Below are 21,696 nucleotides of genomic sequence, written 5' to 3'. Positions count from 1 at the left end.
GGGGAGACGAGGTGAGGCCAGTCAGTCCATGCCGAAGCAACGCAACGTGTTCGCCCGATTCTACAAATCCTTAGTAACACTTTTTAATATACAAGAATCAAAAGTACAGCAGTTTTACAATGTAGGAAAATTTAATACATACTATATAAACAACATTATTTACATCAGAAATCACTAGGACAGTGGCATTTTTCACAAATATAAATTAATTACTGTTTAGTCAACAGATTTTAAAAGTCCACAACTTTACAATAAAGAAAAACCGTCTGCCCCTGAATGAGGGGGACGCAGACGGACTAAAGCAGCCTGGACCTTTGGCCTGGCTCTCCTCGCCCGGCACGGCAGCCCCCGGACAAGCCGGACGACCCCTGCGGCAGGCCCTGGGCCCCACTCCTGCTGACGAGTGCGTTTTGGTCTGTAGGATTTCAGGGTCCGTGTGGGTTCGTAGCTGAACTGCGTTTGCACGGCACGTTCTGATGCAGTGTTCAGTCGCCAGGGGACAATGGCTGCAGCATGATGTGATCAGTGTTCTGGTTTCCCGTGAAGGGCATAGGGAATGACTAGGAGGAGAGGGAGCCCGGGGCCCTCGGGGGGCTTTGCGGAGAGCCTGGCTGTTTCCAGCCATCTCTGAAAGATAGCCATGCTGGGTCTGGGGGGTCGCATGCCCTTTTCCAGGGTGACAGTAGCCGTGCCAATCCTTGTTTATACTTGGGTTTCGGGTGAGGCTAATTCCCCTCTCCCTCAATCCTGCCACTTCTGCCCCATTATGAAATCTTTTAAAGTTGGGCTCCATGGAAAACCCCATCTTCTGAGATTCCTGGGGCAACTTCTCCCATCCACAAATGAGAGAGTTTCCACCTGTGCAAATGTCTGTGTTTGATCTAAGCATCCAGTATTCACACTGAGGTCAGTGGGGAAACGCCTCCCTTCTCCAATGCACTCTCCAAACACACTTCAACTCCTACAATAGGTGCTTTTATGGGGATACTGCAATTTTATAATCAACTTAACACTGATCTGGCTGATACTGCCTTTTGCTCTATTATATGGCACTCGAGGTCCTGTATGCAAACAAAAGGAGGTTCTTTTTTTCCTCATGGTGAGACTTCTTTGGGATTAACTCACATCTCTTATCAACGAAAAGCCTTGATGAGTATTGAAATGCAGGGTCTCAGTTAACTCCTTCTGGCCTCTTCACAGTAAAGGAAACAGGGAGCCTCGGGGAGCCTCAAGGAGGGTGGGACCTGACTTCTCACAGAGGAAGACCCTGGGGCTCAGCCCCACCCAGATCTCCAGGATCCGGCAAGCCAACTTCACCTTCCTTCTTCCCGGGCAACTCAAACATGGGGTAGTGTCAGCATCGTCAGCAAGAAGCTGACCTTACAGTGGCCAAAGCAGAGACCCGATTTCCTACCTTCTCCCAAGGGGCAGTCACATGTCCCCAGTGGGTGACCCTAGCCAGGGCCTCCTATGCCATCCCTTAAGCTTTGCCTTAGGGTATGCGTGGTCCATGTGGAGGGTGAAGAACCCCAAGTCCATGGGGAGGTAAATAAAGAGGTGGTGAGCCCAGTGGACTCCCAGCCTGGGCCGTGAGGGCCTAGACCCTCTCTGGGACTCCGTGCTGGCTGGCCTTGGGGTGTTCTGTGCAGCGGGAAGCGGCAGCCACCAAAGCCGCATTTGCTTCCCCAGCGGGATGCAACCAGGAGGCTGTTGGTAAAGGCATCAATGGTGTTGCCTAAGACAACAGCAAGTGCGTGGTAATGATCTTATGAAGCACCCCCAGGTTGGTGCGGGGAGTTTAATGCCAAGTCTGCCCAGTGGAAGGCCTCCCCCAGCTCCAAGCCTGGATGCGGACAGGAACACTGCATGTTCAAGTCAATTACTCCAGCTCCATCCAGAGAGGCCTCTGGATGTGCTAACAACACTGGCCTAACAACAACATGTGCTCTCTGTAAAGTAAATGACGCAGAAGGCCCCAGGATCAGGACATGGAAGGAGCCCACTCAATGGACGTGACCACCTGGCCCCCAGTCCTGAACCACTCACTGTCAGCAGCTCAGTCACCTTGTCCTTGGATGCTTCCTATCGCGGGAAAAAAGTTTACCTTGGGTCTACATGTTAGTTGATGTCATTCTAAAAGAGACTGAGTTCAGTTCTAATGGCTACAATGGAGGCCTGTTCACCACAGGTAACTTCCTTTTCACCTGTCCACCCCCAATGAGTGTCAGGAAATAAGACTCTTGTCATCTTCTTTGAGCCTGTAAAGGGCACTAAACCGTCACCTGCAAACGCTGACCTAGCACAACACTGAACGATCCTCCCCACTTCCGGGCACTACCCTCCCACCTGGGGAACCTGCTCAGCCCAGCACCCCCAGCTCGGTGCCTTCTGGCACCATGCACGCCAGCAGGCTGCCTCTGCTCCCCCCTCCTCTCCAGACCCTGGAGTTTTACTGCTCGTCACAGGAATCAGAAACCCACCAGGGATTCCAGTTTCCAGCCACCCCCCCCCAACCCTGCCCACTCCCAACCAAGTCAGACCCCCGCTGACTTCTACCTGACTCGGCAGGACCCAACCAAGTCAGCCACACAGACCCAGCTCTCCCTGGCCCAGGAGGCCCATTCAGAAGGACACACCTTTGAAATGTACAGACAGTGTGGGAAAAATTAGTGTTTGTCAGGGAGGGCCATTGTGCAGCTGTTGTTCCCCTTTCTCCCCCCCGCCCCCACCCCCTGCAACATAGGTGTCACACAATGAGGCCCAAGGGTATCACTTTTCCCAAGAACACATTTGCGGGGTATACCTGCTCCCCCACTTCAAGTTCTATGATGAAAGACCCCACCCCACTCATCCCCACACCCCATCAGCAGCACTGTCACGTCACCGTGAACCAAATCTCGCCCTGTCCACCGTCCAGCAGGTCCCGGCAGCCTTCATGCACACGCTCCTTCCCTGACCACCACACCCAGGTCCCGGGCACAGTGACCCCGGCAACAAAACATTCATGACTGAGGTCCCTTCTTCCTTCACTGGGGAAGCACAGCCCGTGAGGCTGGGACACAAAAGTCACCTCTTCCTCCTAGCACCCTTTGAAGGAGGAGGCCAGAACCAGGCTGGAGCGGGACGGGGCGCCAGGGTGCAGGAGTGGTGCCCAAACCAAAGCTGGACCCAACCAAAGCCCCCCACTCCCGGAAGCGCCCCTCAGCCGGTAAGCTGACAGCAGCAGCATGTCCAGAAACGCCACTTACTGGTCCAGATAACTGGCTCCTGTGGGGTCAGACCAAAAACATCCAGGTGCTTAATGACTCGTGCTCTCCCACTTTCCGAGCTGTTCTTTATGTTTTCCGGACATTCCAGTTATAATCTGGGTTGTTTTTCTGTTCTAGTGACCTCTCCAAAGGAGACCTATGATCCAGGGGTGACTTGGAGTCGTGAGGGGACTTCTGAGAAGGAGGCGAGCGAGGATCCGAGACTGCAGGGTGCAGTGGGGGCAGGGGCTGTTTGTATTCCCCCAGTTTGTCTGTGTGGAAAGAGCGGTAATGGTCTGAGGGTCCCTGGCCGTGGTAGCCCATTGCAGGGCGGTGGTCAGACATTCGTCGGAAATCCTGCTGGTGGTAATTTTGCGGCCTGAACTCATCAGATCGCCGCCGCTTGGAGTCATGGTGGTGCCTGAAATGGAGATGCAAGGATGAGCAGGAAGGTCACGGCCACATTCCCACCCCTCCTCATTGTCCAGCGGTCCTCTCCTGTGCTCAAATTCAAGGGCACTTCCACAGGACTCAGCGCAAGTACTTACATTACTAGGAATCAAAACCAAAACAAAACGAAAATAATTACAAAGGGCTATTTTATACTTATTGGCAAAACACATCCTTTGAAATGGCGTAAGCCCCATCAAAGCTGCAATGAAACAAGCACACACTGGACTCACTGGTGCCTTTGGACGCGCACACTCCCTGCAGGGAAACTGGCAACATCCACACACTTTCCTATTCCTTGACCCAGCCCAGGAGAAAAAGAGCCACAAAAACTATCCTCTAACTTATTAGCAAGAGCAAAAGCCACAGTCAACCTAAATATTCAATAATAGGTGAAGGGTTAATTATTTTTAAAAAATGGCTCAGTGCAAAGAATGTTAAATTTTTTACTTAGGGTCACAGAGCTGCTTGTTGTTCTAGTAAAAGAGAACACATTAACGACAAGAAGACAATCCAATTCAAAACTGGGCAAAAGATTTAGTAAACATCTCTCCAAGAACGGTACACAAATGGCCACTAAGCATATGAAGAGATGCTCAACATCCTTAATGAACATTAATCACTAGAGAGAGATGAAAATCACACCACAATGAGATACCCCTTCACACTCACTAGGATGGCTATGTTAGCAAAACCAGGAAATTAGTGTTGGCAAAGACGTGGGAAAACTGCAACTCTCCTATGTTGCTGGTAGGAATTTAACACAGTTCAGCCTCTGTGGAAAAAAGTTAGGTGGTTCCTGAAAAGTGAAACACCCAAGTACTGTACGACTAACGACTCCAGCCCTAGGCTCACAGCGGCACTACGTACAACAGCCAAAAGGCACGGACAGCCCAGATGTCCACCAACGGGTGAGCAGAGAAATAAAATGCAGCATATATGTACACAAAGGAATATTACTCAGCCATAGAAAGAAATGAAGTCACATGTACACTACAGTGTGGACGGGCCTTTAAAACATCATGCTAAGTATTCAAAGAGGGCAGTCCCCAAAGGCCAATTTTTGTATGATTCCATTTATGCAAAATATGCAGAATAAGTAACTCCAAAAAACAGAACACACACTGGGAATTGCCAGGAGCCGGGGATAAAGCAGAATGGAGAATGACTGCTAATTGCTACAGGGTTCTCTCTGGGCGCTGAAAAGGTTTTGACCTTGACAAAGGTGGCAGTTGTACAACATTGTGAATGTATTAAATGTCACTGGACTGTTCATTTTAAAGTAATTAATTTGTGTTATGTGAATTTCTCCTCAATAAGAGAGAAAGATAAAGACAGATGGTGACCTCAGGTCCCAGTTAAGACAGGAACAGGGATGAGGTTTACCCTCCTGCCTGAAACAACCAAAAAAAGACAAAACATACGCAACAAAGGTTTTCAGGACATCATGTCAGACGGCAGGCAACACACAGCAGTGATTCCTGAGGGACGGGAAACTACTGAGATGGGCCTGGTTACCGGCCCGCACGGAGCCTGCAGAGTGTCCAGACCTCCACACGGGGAAGGGACCAGAACCCGGCAGACTTCCCGACCTGAGAGCCAGGGGCGGAAACAGAACCAAGGCAGCCAGAGTTTGCAGGATGGATGCAAAAGAGAGCTCTGCAGATGTGTTCATCTTCCAGATGTCCTCTCCTGGCTGCCTATCCTTGGCCCCGGCCCATGATGCCCAATCTGGCTCCCTGCTGACCTTACTCCTCGGGGCCCACATCAACAATCACCAGCCTCACCACCTCCTCAGCCCTCAGAAGACCTTAGAGGTCCCTACTACCAACCATCCGATCAGCACAGTGTCAGCTGCCTGTATCACGATCCCTCTGCAACACGGCAAAGATGCCAGGACGGCCGAACGTTTGCTCAAACTTGGGACCCTGTCTGGGTACAGGAGGAGATCAACGCATTATCGTCTCACTGCATCTAATAAATGCACTAATGCATATGCTGCTGTCTCTCCCCCACAACAGCCCCTGGCAGAGGCCCGCTCCTGGCGTCCCAGGGCCTTCTGCACACCTGTCGTAGTAATCTCTGTGTCCCCGGTGGTCTCGATCACTGCTGTACTGGTCATAGGGTCTCTTTCTGGACAGGTTGTTGGGTCGGTAGCTCCCAGAACGGTGGCTGTCCATGTGTCGCCGGTCCCCATAATGGTGGTCCTTGTACCAGTGCTGCTCGTACTGGTGGTGCCTGTCGCTGCCCCACGGTGGGTTGTTGTTGCCACCACCATAGCTGAACTTCCTTTCCCTCTGCCAGTCCCCTCGATCTGCAGGAGGAGAGAGAGTGGTCACCTCGTGGCTGGAAGGAATGACTTGCGTTTCACTTCCACTGAAGTTTAAACTGAAAGGCTGGCACATGTATGGATCGACATTAAATTTCCTCCTTTTTGGTCTTTTCACTGCTAAAGTTTAAACTGAAAGGCTGGCACATGTTATAAATAGATATTAAATTTCCTCCTTTCTGGTCTTTTCACTGCTGGTAATATACCACTAATGACTCCTAACATTCTTTCCCCTACATTTTAAAGCAAAAGAAAATCCACTGCCTTGCTCCTTCTGAAATCTTAATAACTACTGTGCTTTATTTTCTACCTGTTCACACCTTCCTAACTGGGCCGACCATTAAAATGAGATGTCACTCAAAAAACTGAACATTAATTCAGAAAAAAAGCACTACAGAAATTCACGGCTGCAAGGTAATAACCTTCATTTACACGTCTGAAGTTTCTTTACCTGCTCGCACCATACGCTAGTCTCTGAAAATTGTTCCAAACTATACTCACTGGTTCTATTATTCTTCCCCTGACTGCACCTGCCCCCACCACCACCACCAAAAAAAAAAAAAAAAAAAAAAAAAAGAGGGTAAAAGTGCTCTCTCCAACTTTGGAACTGGGTCAGCACTCAAACTCTCAAGGGGAGAACTAAAGTAAAACTTATTTTAGCTTCTTCAGCCTCCACTTCCCCCTGCAGAGAAGAATCATGCTTATTTCAATCAAAAAAGGTAGTGAAGACACAGAAGTCCAGGAATGGAGGCTACAGTGAGGTGTCCACTTAGAATCTGCGGATTTGGGGCGCTCGATCCAATGAGATATGCTTTTGAGAGACAGGCAGAGGGAGACTGCAGACAGACGCGCGCGGAGAAAGGCCACGCAGAGCTGGAGGCAGAGGCCAGAGCGACGCAGCCCCGAGTCAAGAACGCCCAGGGTGGCTGGCAGCCACTATGAGCCCGGAGAGAGGCAGGGAACATACTCTCCCTCAGTTCCTCCAGAAGGAACCAACCTGGTGACGTCCTGATTTTAGATTCTGGCCTCCGGATTGTGAAAGAATGAATTTCTGTTGTTTTAAGTCACAAGCGTGTGGTAGTTTCTCACAGCGGCCTTTGGAAAGTAGCACGGAAACTGACCCAGAAGGAACTATGTGGCCTCCTGAGAATCCAATCTTCTGTCTACAACGATGTGAAGACCACAGACATGCCACCACATAATGTCTCCACTCATTCTGCTGGTCTTCTAGCATTTTTCTACAGAGCCAAAGAATAACACCATGAAGGAAACTATGCAGCTTAGAAACTGACACCATTAAAACCATGTACGGCCATGGCCAGCCAGTGGCCTGAATTCACTGCTGATCCAGGGAGGATCGGGCCAGAGGACTGAGAAGAAACTGTGACGCTTCTCCCTAAGAACTGACAAACAACAACAAAATGAGACACCCCCACAGTGTGAAAGGAGCGCTCGCAGACGGCTCAAGCCAAATGGAAAGTCCGATTCCAAATGGGGTGTCAATGCCTGTGGCACAGTGCAGATGCCCAAAGCCCGGGCCAAGTCGCATTTGCTTCCAGAGAAGTCACACAGTGCTGCTCTTTCTTCGTGAGCCCTCCGTGGGGTAGGTCATTGGTTAGGAGCACTGAGCTATTAAGGAGATGGATGAGGAATCCAGGGTTTAAATAAAAGACTACAGTCAGCTTAATAAGAAGAGTTCTTTCAAAGGATCAGAATATAAAATCTGTGACATCACAGGAATAACACAAAACCAGCCCAATCCCAGGAAAAAGTCGGCACAACTAATACAACCAGATCCGAGCACACAGGAACCTTTCCCAGCTGCCCTGCACACTCATTACTCCCCCAACCCTCCCACTAAAATGGTGATCAACTAATTTGGAACTACTTGATTTTTAATATTAGAAGACATTGGACTTCTGCTTCCAAGCAGTTCAGAGGAGCTTACAGCGGAAATTACACGCCAAGAACACTAAGAAAGGGCAGATAAACAAAAAAGAACCTGTTTAAAGACATCAAAGAGCAGCCAAACCAATCAGGACTAGAAGGAGCACGATTCCAAAGAGCAGAAAACCTCAAACAGGGACGGGCTGACTGCTGCAGCCACGGGGAGAGCCATAGCTCTGGAGCGCAGGCGCGAGGCCGAGGACCTGGCTGGCCACCTGTCACACTGGCCTGGCCGTTCGAATTTCCTCCTCTGTATGAATGCCCTGTCCCTAACTTTTGCCCAGGTTTTTTTTTAATTTTCTCTTTTTTTAAGCAAGTAACAAAGACCCGGTTTACCAGCTTTACTTTCTAAGCCTTAACCTGAACATTACACGTTACACAACTGTGAACACTGCATGAGGGACCCGCATCTGTGCACACTAGAGAACACCCTCGACTTTCAGGAAACCAGAAACATACTGCCCCTGATGCACTGCTATCTGTCACCACCGACTACTGAAAAAAAAAATGAAATTACTCCATTTTTTCTATTTAGTTATCCTTTTGTTATTAACTTACAAGGGCTCTTTCAATATTAACAGTCTTTCAATGTTGACAATTCTGATCATTTAACTACGATGGATAATGTAGATTGTTTCCCTCAGCCTATCATTTGTCTTCTGTGTATCGGGGCTATGTTGTTCTTTAAGTTAAAAGGACACACTTTTATTTCATGTTTTATCTCATTCTGAAAACTAGAGGACAACAAAGTGATGGCCAAGAACAAAGCACAAAGGCCCAGCTGCTGTCTCTGGAAAATAAAACGGTCCCTCTTTTGTTGGCTCTTTTCCCAAGCCCGCTTCACGACCTACCTGCATTACTGAAGTGTCTCTTGTTGGGATGACTGTAGTTATCTCTGGGGTGCCCGTGCACCTGGGGCCCGTGGGCAGCAGGCAGGTGAGACTTCTGGGGGTGCAGGCCGTGCGGGGTGTGGGACTGGGACATCACCGAGTCCCGGCTGGACCCGGAGGCCTCGGGCCGGAATGGCTTCTTACCACCAATCACATCATCTTTCTTCTTTTGCTCCTAGAGAGTAAAAGGAAACCAGAGACTCTCAAGGTCCCAGGCTGAACTCCCAAGCATGGTATGCAGATCATCACCTTCAAATAGTTCCTTCGTGGCTTCTGACCGGCCATTTACTACCTTCTTTGCAACGCACACTGAGCGCACCACCTGCTGCCCTGCCCCACTAGGCCAGCTCCACCGATGGGCACCTGTAGACACCTGGGCCCTAGAACAGGTGCCCGGGCGGCCAGTGTTCTGAGGCTCCCCTCGTCCCCATCAAACCAGGACCACCCACTTTCTGAGGCTAACTAAACCAGACAGCCCCGACTGGTCTAATTTGGTCCCTGTGTTCATCCTAAGCCATTTTTTTGTGTGTTTTTAAATACATGTATGTTAAACAAAACATTTGGCATTGTTTTTCACTTAATGTGAAAATCTCACATGAATACTTATTTCTACAATATTCTACTGAACGGTGAGGAGTATTCCCCAATGCAGAGTATCCCCACATGAATCATGTATCACGATTCACTGAATCTAATTCTCACTGTGGAACACTCGAGTTACTTTCACCACGAACAGGCTTACATCCTTAGTTATCTCCTCTACCTTAGACGGGAGGCCCATGTTTCGGCCATGGGAAGTCTCACTGAGCCGTCCTGTAGACAATGCATGTGGACCCCACAAGCAGGGCCACTGCTGCTGTTGTTGCTCAGCTTGCACGGCCTCGGACGCCCACCCTGCTGAGGCCCTTCCCTCCTGTGAGCTGCCTGCAATGCTCACCCCAGCTTTTACTCCTTCCCAACCGCTCCACTCCTGCCTTGGGCCTTTTCCGACCACTCACTAGAAGACTTCTTATACCACTTAAAATGCACACTGCCGTTCAGCAATGTTAGTATATCACGGCTGCATTTACTGGCACATCGTACATCATGGTCTTCCGGATAAGATTATTAGTTACGTCAGGGTACTGCCCCACAGCTCCGCACAGCACTGACTCAACACAGGGCCCAGGACACACTCATGCAACCATACTTCTGAGCACCTGCCCTTGTTCCAGGTGCTGAGGACACAGTAGGGGCCAAGAGACACAGAGTCCTGCCTTCGCGGAGTTGCCATGTTGCTAGAGCGGGCAGTAAATGCTCCGAGACAGGCCCTGATGGCTAACAAGGGCTCGGCCTGCATGCCACGTCAGGGGCCTGCCAATGGACCTATCTGCACAAGGACACAAGTCCCTGCTGTGCCCACCCCGCTACACCAAGGGGGTCAACTTCTGGGCCCCCACTCCTGTCTGCTCCTTCACGTGTGAGCAGTTGGGACCCTCAGTACAGAAGTGAGAAGGGCACCAAGTTCACGTGGCCTAGAAAAGAACGGAAAAAAAAGATTTTGTGCCCACAATCCTGTCACCTGTCAGGAGCCACATTTGTAAATGACAACAGACATGTGCATCTGAAAGAAAAGGCCTGGTGAATAAACGATTCCCGGACAGAATAACAGAGAATAAAAACCCCTTATCAGAATTTCAACACTGTTTGATACAGCCAATAAATGTACTGGCTATTTTCCTGCCAGGCCGTGCACGGTTAGCTGGTGGAACGTGCTGAGAAGCTGCACAGCTAACATGAAGGAAGGATGCCAGGACAAGGCAGAGGGAAGCCCACACCACTCTGGGTCCTACGCCGCCATCCACACGGTCAGGAGGAAACCCACCGCCCCACGATCCTACTATCCCTCCCCAGGGTAAACAGTAATTAAGGCAGTTTCCTGTGGAACTGATTTTTATCTGTTTGTTTGAATGAATTAAGATTAAATTTGTATTTTACCTCCTCTTCTTGAGATCTTTTCTTATGAGCCATCTTGTATAACTTATGTAATTTTCGAGCATCAAATTCTGTAAACTTGGAAACAAAAATCCATAGGTTCCTTAAAAAAAAACACACAAAAAACACCCAGTTCTAGTAAATTATAGAATTAAAAAAAATAACTTTTTATTCTCTTTTGATCGATGGCAAGCTACTGAATTTTGCTGTGCAATCTCTCCAAGTGTGGAAATCAAGTTACAGAGAGAAATACTCCTTCAGGCCTTTGCCTCAGTCACACACCTTTAACATGCTACTGTCAATGGCTTCTGACTGAGCTCCAGAGACCAGGGCTCTCTCTCAGAACTCAAATCTATCTGTCACACTGGCACCTGGTCCTCTAGTCCGAGCCTGCCTCTGCCTTCCGTGCTTCTCCCAGCACCTCCAACCACCACCTCCCAGATACAGATAGGTATCTCTGCAAGGCTGCCTGTTCTTTCCTTCCAGAGGCCAAAAAAGCCTCTTGTTCCTTCCCTAAAACCCCGAGGCACTTCTCCCCTCCAAGGTCACTACCCTCAGCCCAGCACACAGCATTCCTATTGGCATGGGAGTGACTGACCAAATGGGTGCAGAACTCAGAGGCATGGTCCTCTCCGGGGGCTGGAAAGGGAGCCTCACATCCTCACGCTCTTTCTAGAGCAGTTCCACCCGCTGTGCTCAGCTGCCCGCAGAACACAGGCCTGGCTCCCTAACGCGCACACCTGCTGCACCATGGAGAAAGCTGTCTGCCTTCCTTTCTAAGGACTGCTCTTATAGGACTTCAGCCATCTTAACTGCCTTTAAACCCTAAAAACCTCCCAGTCCCCTGCCTGGCCCACTTCGGGCCCTTGCTACAGCCTGGAAATGCTCTTAAGTCCACTCTACTTTTCTAGGACCAGTTCAAGCGCACCTGCCTACTCCTCAAAAGACGTGCCTCTCAACTCCTCTTTGGCACGTGCTTTCCGCTTCTGGGAACTCCTGCTACACTTGGTCTTACAGTCACTACTTCGTGATGCACAATTTCTCAGGAGCAATCGAGAACTTTCCTATGAACCACCGCCAGCCAGGACACAGCGCCTAGTGCACTCACACGCAGACAGGCCCCGGTGCACAGGAGGAGGCCCAGCTTACGGAGCTATGTGCTAGGACGACCTTTTGTCATCTTCCGACAGGAATGAAGTCTGGTTAAAAGGAAGCCGGATGGCTAAGGACAGGAAGTTGGTAACAGTGTACAGGGGAAGAGTGACATTTTAAAACTTAAAAAAATTTGAGTGGGAAGCATGCTATGGGTGGCCTCATGATAGGTTTTAATCAAAACCATTTTCACTGGGAAACCAATCCACTGATACTGGGCGTATGACACAAAGATAATAATTATACTAACCATGAAGTATATGAGGTCAAAGTAACTAGATCATGGAAAGAAATTAATGGTACAATTATCTTTGAGAAATTTGCTGTGTTTCCTTAAAATATCAGAAGTGAACATATAAATGAATATATAAGTCATGATGCCTTACAAATTAAAGCTGTGCATTAACTGAATTAATCCAAATTATTGCTAGAGTTATTTAATTATCAGTTTGGTGACTTTAACTTGTTTCCCCTCCTGTGTAGTAGAGAGCTAACAAATTAGTTATTATATCTGAGTATCAACTTCAGATGGGTAAAGTAATAAAACTAGATGACTTCTATGCCTTCACTTAAAGGCTGAGTCTCTTCTGAGAATAGGCTCGCAAACCCAGCCTCACCATCTTTCTCTTATAAATTAATGACATCATCCAACCCATTCAGAAGACTGGTCTCAGTGGAATGGCCTATTTCAGGAAAGTAAAATTTGAGCCTTGCAGGTATGTTGCCAAAGATGGCTTTCGCTGGGGAAAAAATGTTTCAGTACATGGATATGTCAGCTTTTATAAGACAAAAACAATTCTCCCTCCCACCCCCTCCCTCCCCTCCCCGCCAAATCAAAGCGGGCAAGTGGAGGCCTGGTGCGGTACCTCCTCCACAGTTTGATGTGCTCCTGGTCGGAGTAAGCTTTAAGGCACTCGGCTATTCGGTCCCCGATCTTCAGCAGGCAGTTCCGGGTGTGCTCCAGCTGCTCCTGCACGTTGAGCCCCTTGTCGGGTTTGTCCAGCTGTTTCAGGGCCTTTTTCACGGGCCTCATCCTCTCCTTACACTGAAACAGGCCAAGAGAGTAGAAACATAAAGCGCCTGCTGCAGAGACCTGTCCTCCTTTGCGTTCTGTGCCCTGAATTCCCAGGGAACACACAGCCCACCCTCGTGCCCTGTGATCACTGGAGGAGGTGGGTTAAACCAGTGGAACAAGTACCAATATCCGAGTCAGAAACACCTGAAGTGCAAGACCCACCACCACCGCTTGGAGCAATGACCGTGGGTGCCTTACTTGGCCTCTGAAAATGCTGCTGTTTCCTCCTCTCCCAGAGGGGCCTGATAATCGCACAAGGCCTTCATGAAGATCAAATGAAAAGCAAAATTACAGACCTAGCCTGAAAACCCCCCATCACAAACAGCTGAAACAACAGGATAAATTATTTGCATGTTTTTTTAAATTGATTTACAAGTTCTTTGGGCTTATAAGAAACTCAGGGAGGGGCTTCCACATAAAGATGGTGAACTGAACATAAGAATCTTTTTTTCTCCTCTCCACACCTGATAAAACGATAGTAAAAGGATTGTCTTTAAAAAAGACATAAGCCCATAAAGTAAAAACAAGAGAGAAAACAGCAACAAAACACTGGCACAAGGGAAATGACTTATGAGAACTGAGAACCACCTGAGGTACACCCCCCCAAATTTCCCCCAAAGCTCTCTGTCTCTAGAAATAAGGGTGAGGGCTAAAAGGACGGACTGTTTTTTCAAAGACTGCCTACGAGTAACCAACACTCAGACTCAGAATAGACACCGAGGTCTCAGACTCAGAAGAGACACCCAGGGTCTCCAACTCAGCCCAGTCCAAGACAAGAAAACGCCTTCTCCGAGAGGATAAAGGAAAGGTCTCGAGCTGGGCTGGGCGAGCGGAGCGGAGGGGCAGCGTCACCGCACTGAGGACAGACTTATTCGAACACAGGCAACTAGATGAGCCACTGCCCAGTCTTTCGCTGCTCTCCAATTCCAGAAGGAAGAAAGCCAGGCCTGCACTCTCCAGTCAGGAACTGGGAGGTTTCTCCATAAAATCTGACCACCCAAGAGGAAGAACCAAACGACGCTGAATACCCAGCAGAAGCTTCCCAGGGAAGCTGCGCAGCCAGATCGCCCCGCAGCGAACTCTCTCAGGCCCCCGAGCCCCGCCGACACGCTCACAGCTCCCAACCCGAGCTGGACAGCGCTCGAAAATACGGGCAGACAACCGAGGACTCCTGAGCCATTGGAGGAGTGTCTGACATGAACAACAGTGACCAAATTAAAAAGGAGAGACAACTAAGCCATCTGAAAAAACATCTAACATTCAGAGAAGCACAGGGAGGGCAATGCTGGCAGTAAAACACGTAAAAGAAATAAAACCCTCAAACAAAAAAATGGGAGATAAAGTTGAGGGCATCTCCCAGGAAGAGAGTTTAAGAAGCAGAAATGGATAAATGAAAGAACAGCTAACATTAGGGACCACTTTCAGAGTCCACTACCCGAGTCGCCTAAATACAACTAAGAACTTAAGAGGAAATTATTACAAAATAATCTGAACGAAATTCTCAGACTTGCCAGATATGGTCGTCACCCACTGAGTGTCTGGTACCGTGAATCAGCCAACCCCGTGACGTATCAGGACGATGCAAGTCCTACACTCTGCTGCCACTCGGGGTCACTCCCACAACCCAAACAGACTCTCTTACCAAACTGCCTGGGGCATAGGACAAGCTCCTTCATTCTCTTCACTTTATTTTTTAATATGTAGCACTGAGGTAACTACCTTCATCATAAGGTTATTGTGGAGAAAGTATACAGACACATAAAGCATACAGACAATACCTGGCTGCTTACAGGAGCAGTATTATTATTGTCTTTAGAGACATAAGTAGTGAAACCCTAAAATCACCCACGAGAATAACGACTGAATTTAGTGTCATGGTCACTTCTGGGGAGGCGACAAGGGAACTGCATGAGTTCAGCAGGGGGAACGGCATGGGCTTCAACTTTATATTCTGAGCTTTAAAGAATGCAGATTTGAGCGAGTTCCATGGCACCATATCAATGTCTACTACACCCCTAAAACTTTTCTGTATTTATAAAGATTTCATAATATAAAAACGAGTAAATGAGCCAATATGTAAAAGCATTTTTAAAATAGTATGAATTTATTCATTTATTCACATTCTACTAGCATTTCCATGTAAAGAGAAACAGAACGTGCTCTGAGAGAGATCACAGGCTGAAGAGTAAAGAGAATTATGAAAAATGAGGTAGGCACAAAGAAAATACATGTATGTATATACATACATTACGGGTTTGGGGAACACAGAGAAAAGGGGAAAGACAGAAAAGGCTACTTTACAAGGATAAGGTCAAAATTCTATCCCCTACTGGCAGCACAAGAATATTTTGAGCTCTGGAATTTGGAAGATCACTTTCTCTTTGAAACAGAATTAACCGTTAAGTGAACTGTCATTTGTGAAAACTGAGGGCCAGGGAAGAGACGAGAGAAGTGGGGAAGGGAATCGTTGGATGCGGCACAATAAAACACTCACGGGCGGCTCCAGGAGGGAATCAGAACCCCGAGGACGCCCGGCGTGCTCCCCATCCACGCAAGGCCTGGTCGTGCACAGCCTCCCCAGCACCGTCTCCGTCCATGAGGAGACAGCGCGTATTCGAGGCCACGTCTCAGCTCCCACCACCGCAAGGAGGAAACACGTAGGGTATGGCCCCTCCACCGCTGCTCCAGCTAACTCAGCCAGAGCCCCAGCCTTGTCTTAGGTCACACTGTCCCCTTTCTCTCACAGTCTAGCCACAGTGGCCTCTGTAACCTCAATACACCACACTGGGTCCCACCACATGGCCATCACGTGTGCCACTGCCTTGCCTGGGCATGGTCTCCCCCTCCCTCCTGTCCCGTACCTTTCCCTCTTCCTTCAGAGTCCAATTCAAACATCCCTTCCTTAAACGCACCTTTCTGTATCCCGACTGGGTCAAATCCCCTCCTCACAGACCTTTGTGGAATCCAGTCTTTCTCCTCGACTGCCCGTGACAGTAGCACACACACAGTTGCACAGTGATCTGACTATTCCCCTGCTCAAATGTAACGTTTACAATGAAACGTTACCTATTCACCATGGTAACTCCAGGGGCTGCACATAGCATTCAACGAGTGCTAGCTCAGTGGACACTTTTGTTCTCCACATGCTACAAAGGGCCCCTGCAGCGCTTTCGGACCAGAAGCACACGACATGACCTTCGTTCCCTAACATTCTTTCTCACTAGAAGTGCAATATGAAGATCTTCCTACCAGCCTTTTCCAGAGCTCAGGGCTTTTGCTTTTAGAAGCTAAGTTTCCAAAGTAAGGTACAGAGGATAAGACTGAACAAGCCTGTGTGGCTGGGCCTACGAAAGGCAGGGCCACAGCAAGCACTGGGGCTGCAAGCGCTGTCGTCCCTCAATGTCAGGACTTACTATGCTGAATGTCTCCTGGTCCAGATCATCCTCCTCATCCTCGCCAATGGGCACAGGTTCACTTCCTGCTGTAATATGGACAGGACCCTGAGACCGCTTTGATTTACTCGAAGATTTGGCATCACCACCTTTAGGCTTTTAAAAAAGAGTTACAAGGAGTCATTGTCACTTGTGCCATCCTGCCTTGCAATTTGGACTTCCTGCCTATGTCCCATTACTAGAGCAGGTGAATGTGATAGCCTCTGCTCGTGACGAAGGTAAAATGAAGTCCCCCGGGACACCGTGGAGCCAAACTTACACGATTAACAGCTTAATCCATTCCCATTTCTGTCTCTAAACGTACCAATTTTAACTTCAGATTCATCAGTGCTATTTTGGCTTGTTCCCTCATCCATAAAATGCAGAAGCATGCCATTAAGAGGTTACAAGTATAAATTGGCAGAGATCTGGTATGGTATCACACAGCGACTTTTATTAACAACTTCTAAATGACTATACAACTTTGATCTAAAAAGTTTTTTAACAAAAATATTCTCAGTGACTGACACCCATAAATCCAAACTGATAAATCTAATTTCTCTATAAAAGGTTACAGAAGGGTGGAGATATAAATAAACATAGATACATTCACAAAAAATTACTGCGTGCATAAAGATTTAAAAATGTAAAACAATACTATGCTTTTGATTATATAATACACAGTAAAAGAAGCTATAATATCTGGGTAGTGGATGCATGGATGTTTGTTAAATCATTCTTTATTCTTTTATTTTTTAAATATTTTACTTTTTAAAAAAGGTACCTCTGTGGAAAGTAAAACAAAAAAACAGCTTTCACAGGATGGTTTATGATATTAGAAATATGGAAACAATTTCAATCAGAGAGACATAAACTACTTCCAGGCTGTTAAAACAACCATACAGAATCTTACCTATTAAAAAAATACTTTAACAAGTATTTATTCACTTGGAAAGCTGTGTTGTGATACACTGCTAAGTGGGGAGAAAGGGCTTCTCCAACAGTCTGGTCTGTATTTATTTTATATTTGTTCTTACAAGCTTAAGGCAGGAGTTCCAGAGGCGCCCAGCAAGAAATCCACTCAAGCTACAACTCCATGGTAGAGTTAGGAGTGTTTATTTGTATGTTTTACAGATGATTAGGGACCAATGACAAAATACTTTCAGTAGAAGTCGGCAAGCACGCATGCACCACTGTACCAGAATCCTGTGGTCTGGAACAGAACCACAGAGGGAAGGTGGTATAATAGAACTTTTCATCCAGTTCTATTCCAAAAGCTTAACTCTTGATGGTATTTGGTTTGAATCCTAAAGCCTCCAAAATGTTCAAACTCATCTGTGGATTGTGTTCACCTACCATGAACCTGAGAACATACCCCAAGCAGTTACCTATAAATGCCGATTTCTCTCACCTGTCCTATCTCATTCAAACATCCCCTCTGAGACATGCAAAACATTTCTAAATAAAGCCCTTCTACATGGAAGAAGAGTCCAAACTTTCTCACTCCCTTCCCTCTACAGGGAGAGGCGCAGGCTTCACTCTAACAGCCTCATTCTTACTCCTTGATGTACCCACGAGACAATTCTTTCAGGGCCCTCAACACCCCCACCTACTTCTAAATCCTAGAAGGGAATGTCAGAGGCTGTGGGAATCTCAGTAAGTAGAATGACAGATACCTTCTCTTTCTTATCTTTCGACTTCTTCCTTTCCTTGTCCCCATCTTTGTCTTTCCTAGAACTCATTTGTTTCTCCTTGTTCTCCTTGTTCTCTTTCTTCTTCTGTTTCTTTTTCATTGGACTTTTTTCTAAGCCATCGTCCTAGAAGACAAAGAGGGCTATGAGCTACAGCCACAAGCTTTGTATTAACTCATTTACACTCTGGAGAAGGCAGCACTGCCGCCAATGGCTCCTAGCCGAATCTCCAACGTAGTAGCGTGTTTTCAAGCAGACAGCTTTAAAGCCCGTACCCAATTCTAAAGTTGTAATGACCAGTTAAGCCAGCAGAGGCTTCACTTACATCTTCTTTTTCGCACAGCAACCCTTCAACACAGGTACTGTCATTCCCATTGCACAAAAAGAAAACTGAACATTGGAGCATAGACAGCTGTCAGCTAGTAAGTAACTGGTGAGATTGCTAGTTCTGAACTCATGTTTGCATGACTCAAATCCAGACTATTCCTACAACTACTGCTGATCTTCTTGGAGCTCATCTTGAAGCACAGTTATACTCAGAGTAACAAACAAACAAATTAAAAAAAACACCCATAAAGCTTCACTCGCTGAAACCCACTGAACGATGCTGGTTTATTTTCCACTTTGCTTAGATCAGAGGTTACAAACTGGCAGGCCCTGGCCAAGCCTGACCCACAGGTAAGTTTTGTTTGGCCCAACAACAAACTGAACTACACACAGCGGTTGTCCCTGGACATGAGCTCTCTGGTTGTGTCCCCACCACTCCCTGTCAGTCCCAACAACGAGGCTGAATGTCAACTGCTACTTAGCCCTGAAACATCCTTGGTTCTCTTCATTAACTTCCATTATCTATGAATGTGCAATTGCTGACTTAAATGAACAACTACATTCCTCCCAGGTTAAGCAAAGACATGTATCTTGTTTTATCTACTGTACATGTACACCAAATGTATTTTCAGTGGTTTTCTACCAATTGGCACAGTAAGTGTAGCTTAAATAATAACCCTCAACTGGGGAGTACAGCCTATACCTTCACTTCCCCCTCTTCTGACGGGTTATCTGAGTGTCTAGGAGATGAAAACTCAATCCCTTGCTCATCTTTCAGCCTGGGAGCTTTGTTCTCCTTCTTTACTCGAGGCTTCCGCTTCTTTAATTGGGCCTGGAAAGTGAGAGAAAATGATAATTAAATGACAAATCCAGACCCCCTTAAAAACTTGGCCAAATAACACAATGCCTCGTGAAACAGTAGCAGCCGTACATTCAAACGAGGAAACTCAAAGGCGTGCAGCCAACTGCCTGGGGCGGAGGACTGCAGGCCTCGCACACATCCTACCCCGAATAAAAACACCCGGAGCCTTAGACCTGCTCCTTCTGTTTTTTGGAATTCAGCCTAAAGACGAAATTCAAATGAAGGAAAATCACCTTACATACAAAGATACAAATAAAGGTTATATATATTAGACAATAGTAACACTTAAAAAAAAAAACCAGAAGCATGCTTCATCTAAAAGTAAGGGAAAGGTGTTTCTCTACTTAGTTGCACCTAACGTAAGTATAAACATGTCGATCTGTGTCTAGAGCGTCACTGACAATATACACTCAATGTATTATCTGGAGAATGACACTACTTATGAGACATCATTACATGAAAAAAATAAGGTGTGCAATTAGGGTAACTTTCTTCCCCCATACAGGGATATTCATATGAACCGCACAGGTCTAAGAGAACTTAAGGAACGCCCACACAAAACGGCTGCTGAGGACCAGATGTAACTTACATCTTCTGTGACAGCTATCTTTCTAGGTATGAATGGAAATGAAAAGTTAGGGAAATAAAATGAGACACAGCTCAGACGAGTTCACTGGCAAATCACTTGGCATTTGTCACTGAGCAGGTAAGGCAAACATACTGAAGTCCTGCTTCTGATTAACTGTCGATTCCCATTACCCGTTTTTCCCCTGACCCAGCATTACAAGTAGCCCTGAGTGAGCTGTGGCAACACACAAACCCAGTGGTGTTCAGTCAGTTACTGCAACTACGTTCCAAAACTCGGGAGGCAGCACAAGGAAGAGCAGTAGTATGTCTAGACCAAGTGACACTGAGAGTGAAGAGGACTAGTTTGCGACAACCTGGTAAGAAAGTTACCAAGATATCTGGGTCGGTAATTAAAATGAACACTTCTATTACTAACCAACCACCACTACTTGAACCTCAGAAGAGAAGCTAACACTCTGGGCGGTGGCCGCAATGGGCATCTCTCCTCCCGAACCTGCAGGGCAGGAGCCTCAGATCACTGAAGGACGCCAGCGGGCAGCCCCACTCACCTCTTCCCCGCCTGACACGGCCCCCTTCTTCTCCAGGCTCTTCCTGAGCAGCTTCAGCAAATAGTCCACTCGGGTCTGTAGCTGCTTCCCCTGAGGCTTTTTATCTGACTCCACTGGCAGAATCTTCAACAGGAAAGGAAGAGAAGCACCCGCCACCACCCACGTCCCGGTTAGTGGATCAGGATAAACAGAGACAACGAAGAACTGAGCAGTCCTTTCCCTCCCCAACCACCCAAAATACATATACAGCCTCAGATCCTATCTCATGTCCATGGCTCCCAGTCACTGAAAATCCCTTATGAGCCGTTCTCGTTTTACAAAATGGGATGGAGAAATCCAGCTCTCCCACTGGCTCCTACCTGTGCTGTTAACAGGGTAGAACAACTCAGGTAGGAGGGGCTTGTTGGCTTCATCTGCTAGAACATCCCAGCCGTCGTGATTTCCTCCTTCCAGGAGCAGGGAATCCCTGGAGCTAGGTTAAAGCTTCGTTTTAGATTGAAAATGCTTCTTAGAGCATTGCCGGAGAGCACTGAGCTATGCCAGGACAAGATCTGTCCCTGCTACCACAGCTGGGCCTCTCGGGCCAGAAAGGATTTGGTCTCAGCGCTTATGGCAGGGTGCTGTCACCCTCTTTAGGACATTGCACGTGGGATGAGCATTGTTTGACGTGCCAGGAAAAGCCCTGCCAGGAGCACCACGTGGAGCGCATCCTACTAAAGTTTGAGCCAGTCGGCTTTCCCTGCTTGCAGCTCTGAGCACGGCCTTGCTACCTGGTAGCCCGCTTGCAACGGATAGGGTGGGAGGCTCGATTTTGTGGGAGAAGTACGGCCAATGTTTAATTTCATTACAAAAAACACCAAGGTGGCTCGTCCTTTCTTTGTGTAAAGAACAGAAAAACGATCATTTCGAATAAAGTTGCCAACAAAGGGACAACAAGTAAGGCCGAGGGATGCTTTTATTGTGAATAATCTTACCCTGGTATTTGTTGCAATGAGACTGACCTATAATAAACATCAGAATTTTGAGATTTCTCCTATAATTTCCCCAAAATTTTACCTGACTATCATCTTAACCTATGACAGTGTCACAGTCCACTAAAGACGGTAACGTTCCCAAGGATAAAGAAATCCCAGGAATTTGCTTTGTACTAATTTCCAAGTTGATCCCCGCCTCCCTCAGAAAAT

The 21,696-nt window shown here is 47.4% G+C and overlaps 1 protein-coding gene across 7 annotated transcripts in view; it reads right to left on the bottom strand.

Moving 5' to 3' along the window:
- Positions 1-77: 77 nt before the first annotated feature.
- Positions 78-21,696, bottom strand: part of CHD2 (chromodomain helicase DNA binding protein 2) — an 83,875-nt gene continuing 62,256 nt past the window's right edge. For 4 of the 7 annotated variants that reach the window (XM_037053693.1, XM_037053691.1, XM_037053692.1 and 1 more), the window contains 9 exons: positions 20,513-20,635; positions 19,218-19,346; positions 18,173-18,313; positions 16,479-16,613; positions 12,857-13,035; positions 10,842-10,941; positions 8,826-9,039; positions 5,766-6,012; positions 78-3,669 (listed from right to left, as the gene is read on the bottom strand). In XM_037053693.1, the coding sequence (XP_036909588.1) occupies positions 3,336-3,669; positions 5,766-6,012; positions 8,826-9,039; positions 10,842-10,941; positions 12,857-13,035; positions 16,479-16,613; positions 18,173-18,313; positions 19,218-19,346; positions 20,513-20,635 (1,602 nt within the window). In that variant the 3' untranslated portion in view covers positions 78-3,335. The remainder of the gene's footprint in view (positions 3,670-5,765; positions 6,013-8,825; positions 9,040-10,841; positions 10,942-12,856; positions 13,036-16,478; positions 16,614-18,172; positions 18,314-19,217; positions 19,347-20,512; positions 20,636-21,696) is intronic. The other 3 variants (XM_037053697.1, XM_037053695.1, XM_037053698.1) reach the window with 3 other exon arrangements.

The sequence above is a fragment of the Sturnira hondurensis genome, unplaced genomic scaffold, assembly GCF_014824575.4.
Source record: "Sturnira hondurensis isolate 20B ecotype Veracruz unplaced genomic scaffold, ASM1482457v3 Scaffold0007865, whole genome shotgun sequence".
NCBI classification, from domain to species: domain Eukaryota; kingdom Metazoa; phylum Chordata; class Mammalia; order Chiroptera; family Phyllostomidae; genus Sturnira; species Sturnira hondurensis.
Note: the sequence above shows the minus strand (reverse complement) of the source record. Positions and strands in the feature narration are given on the sequence as shown.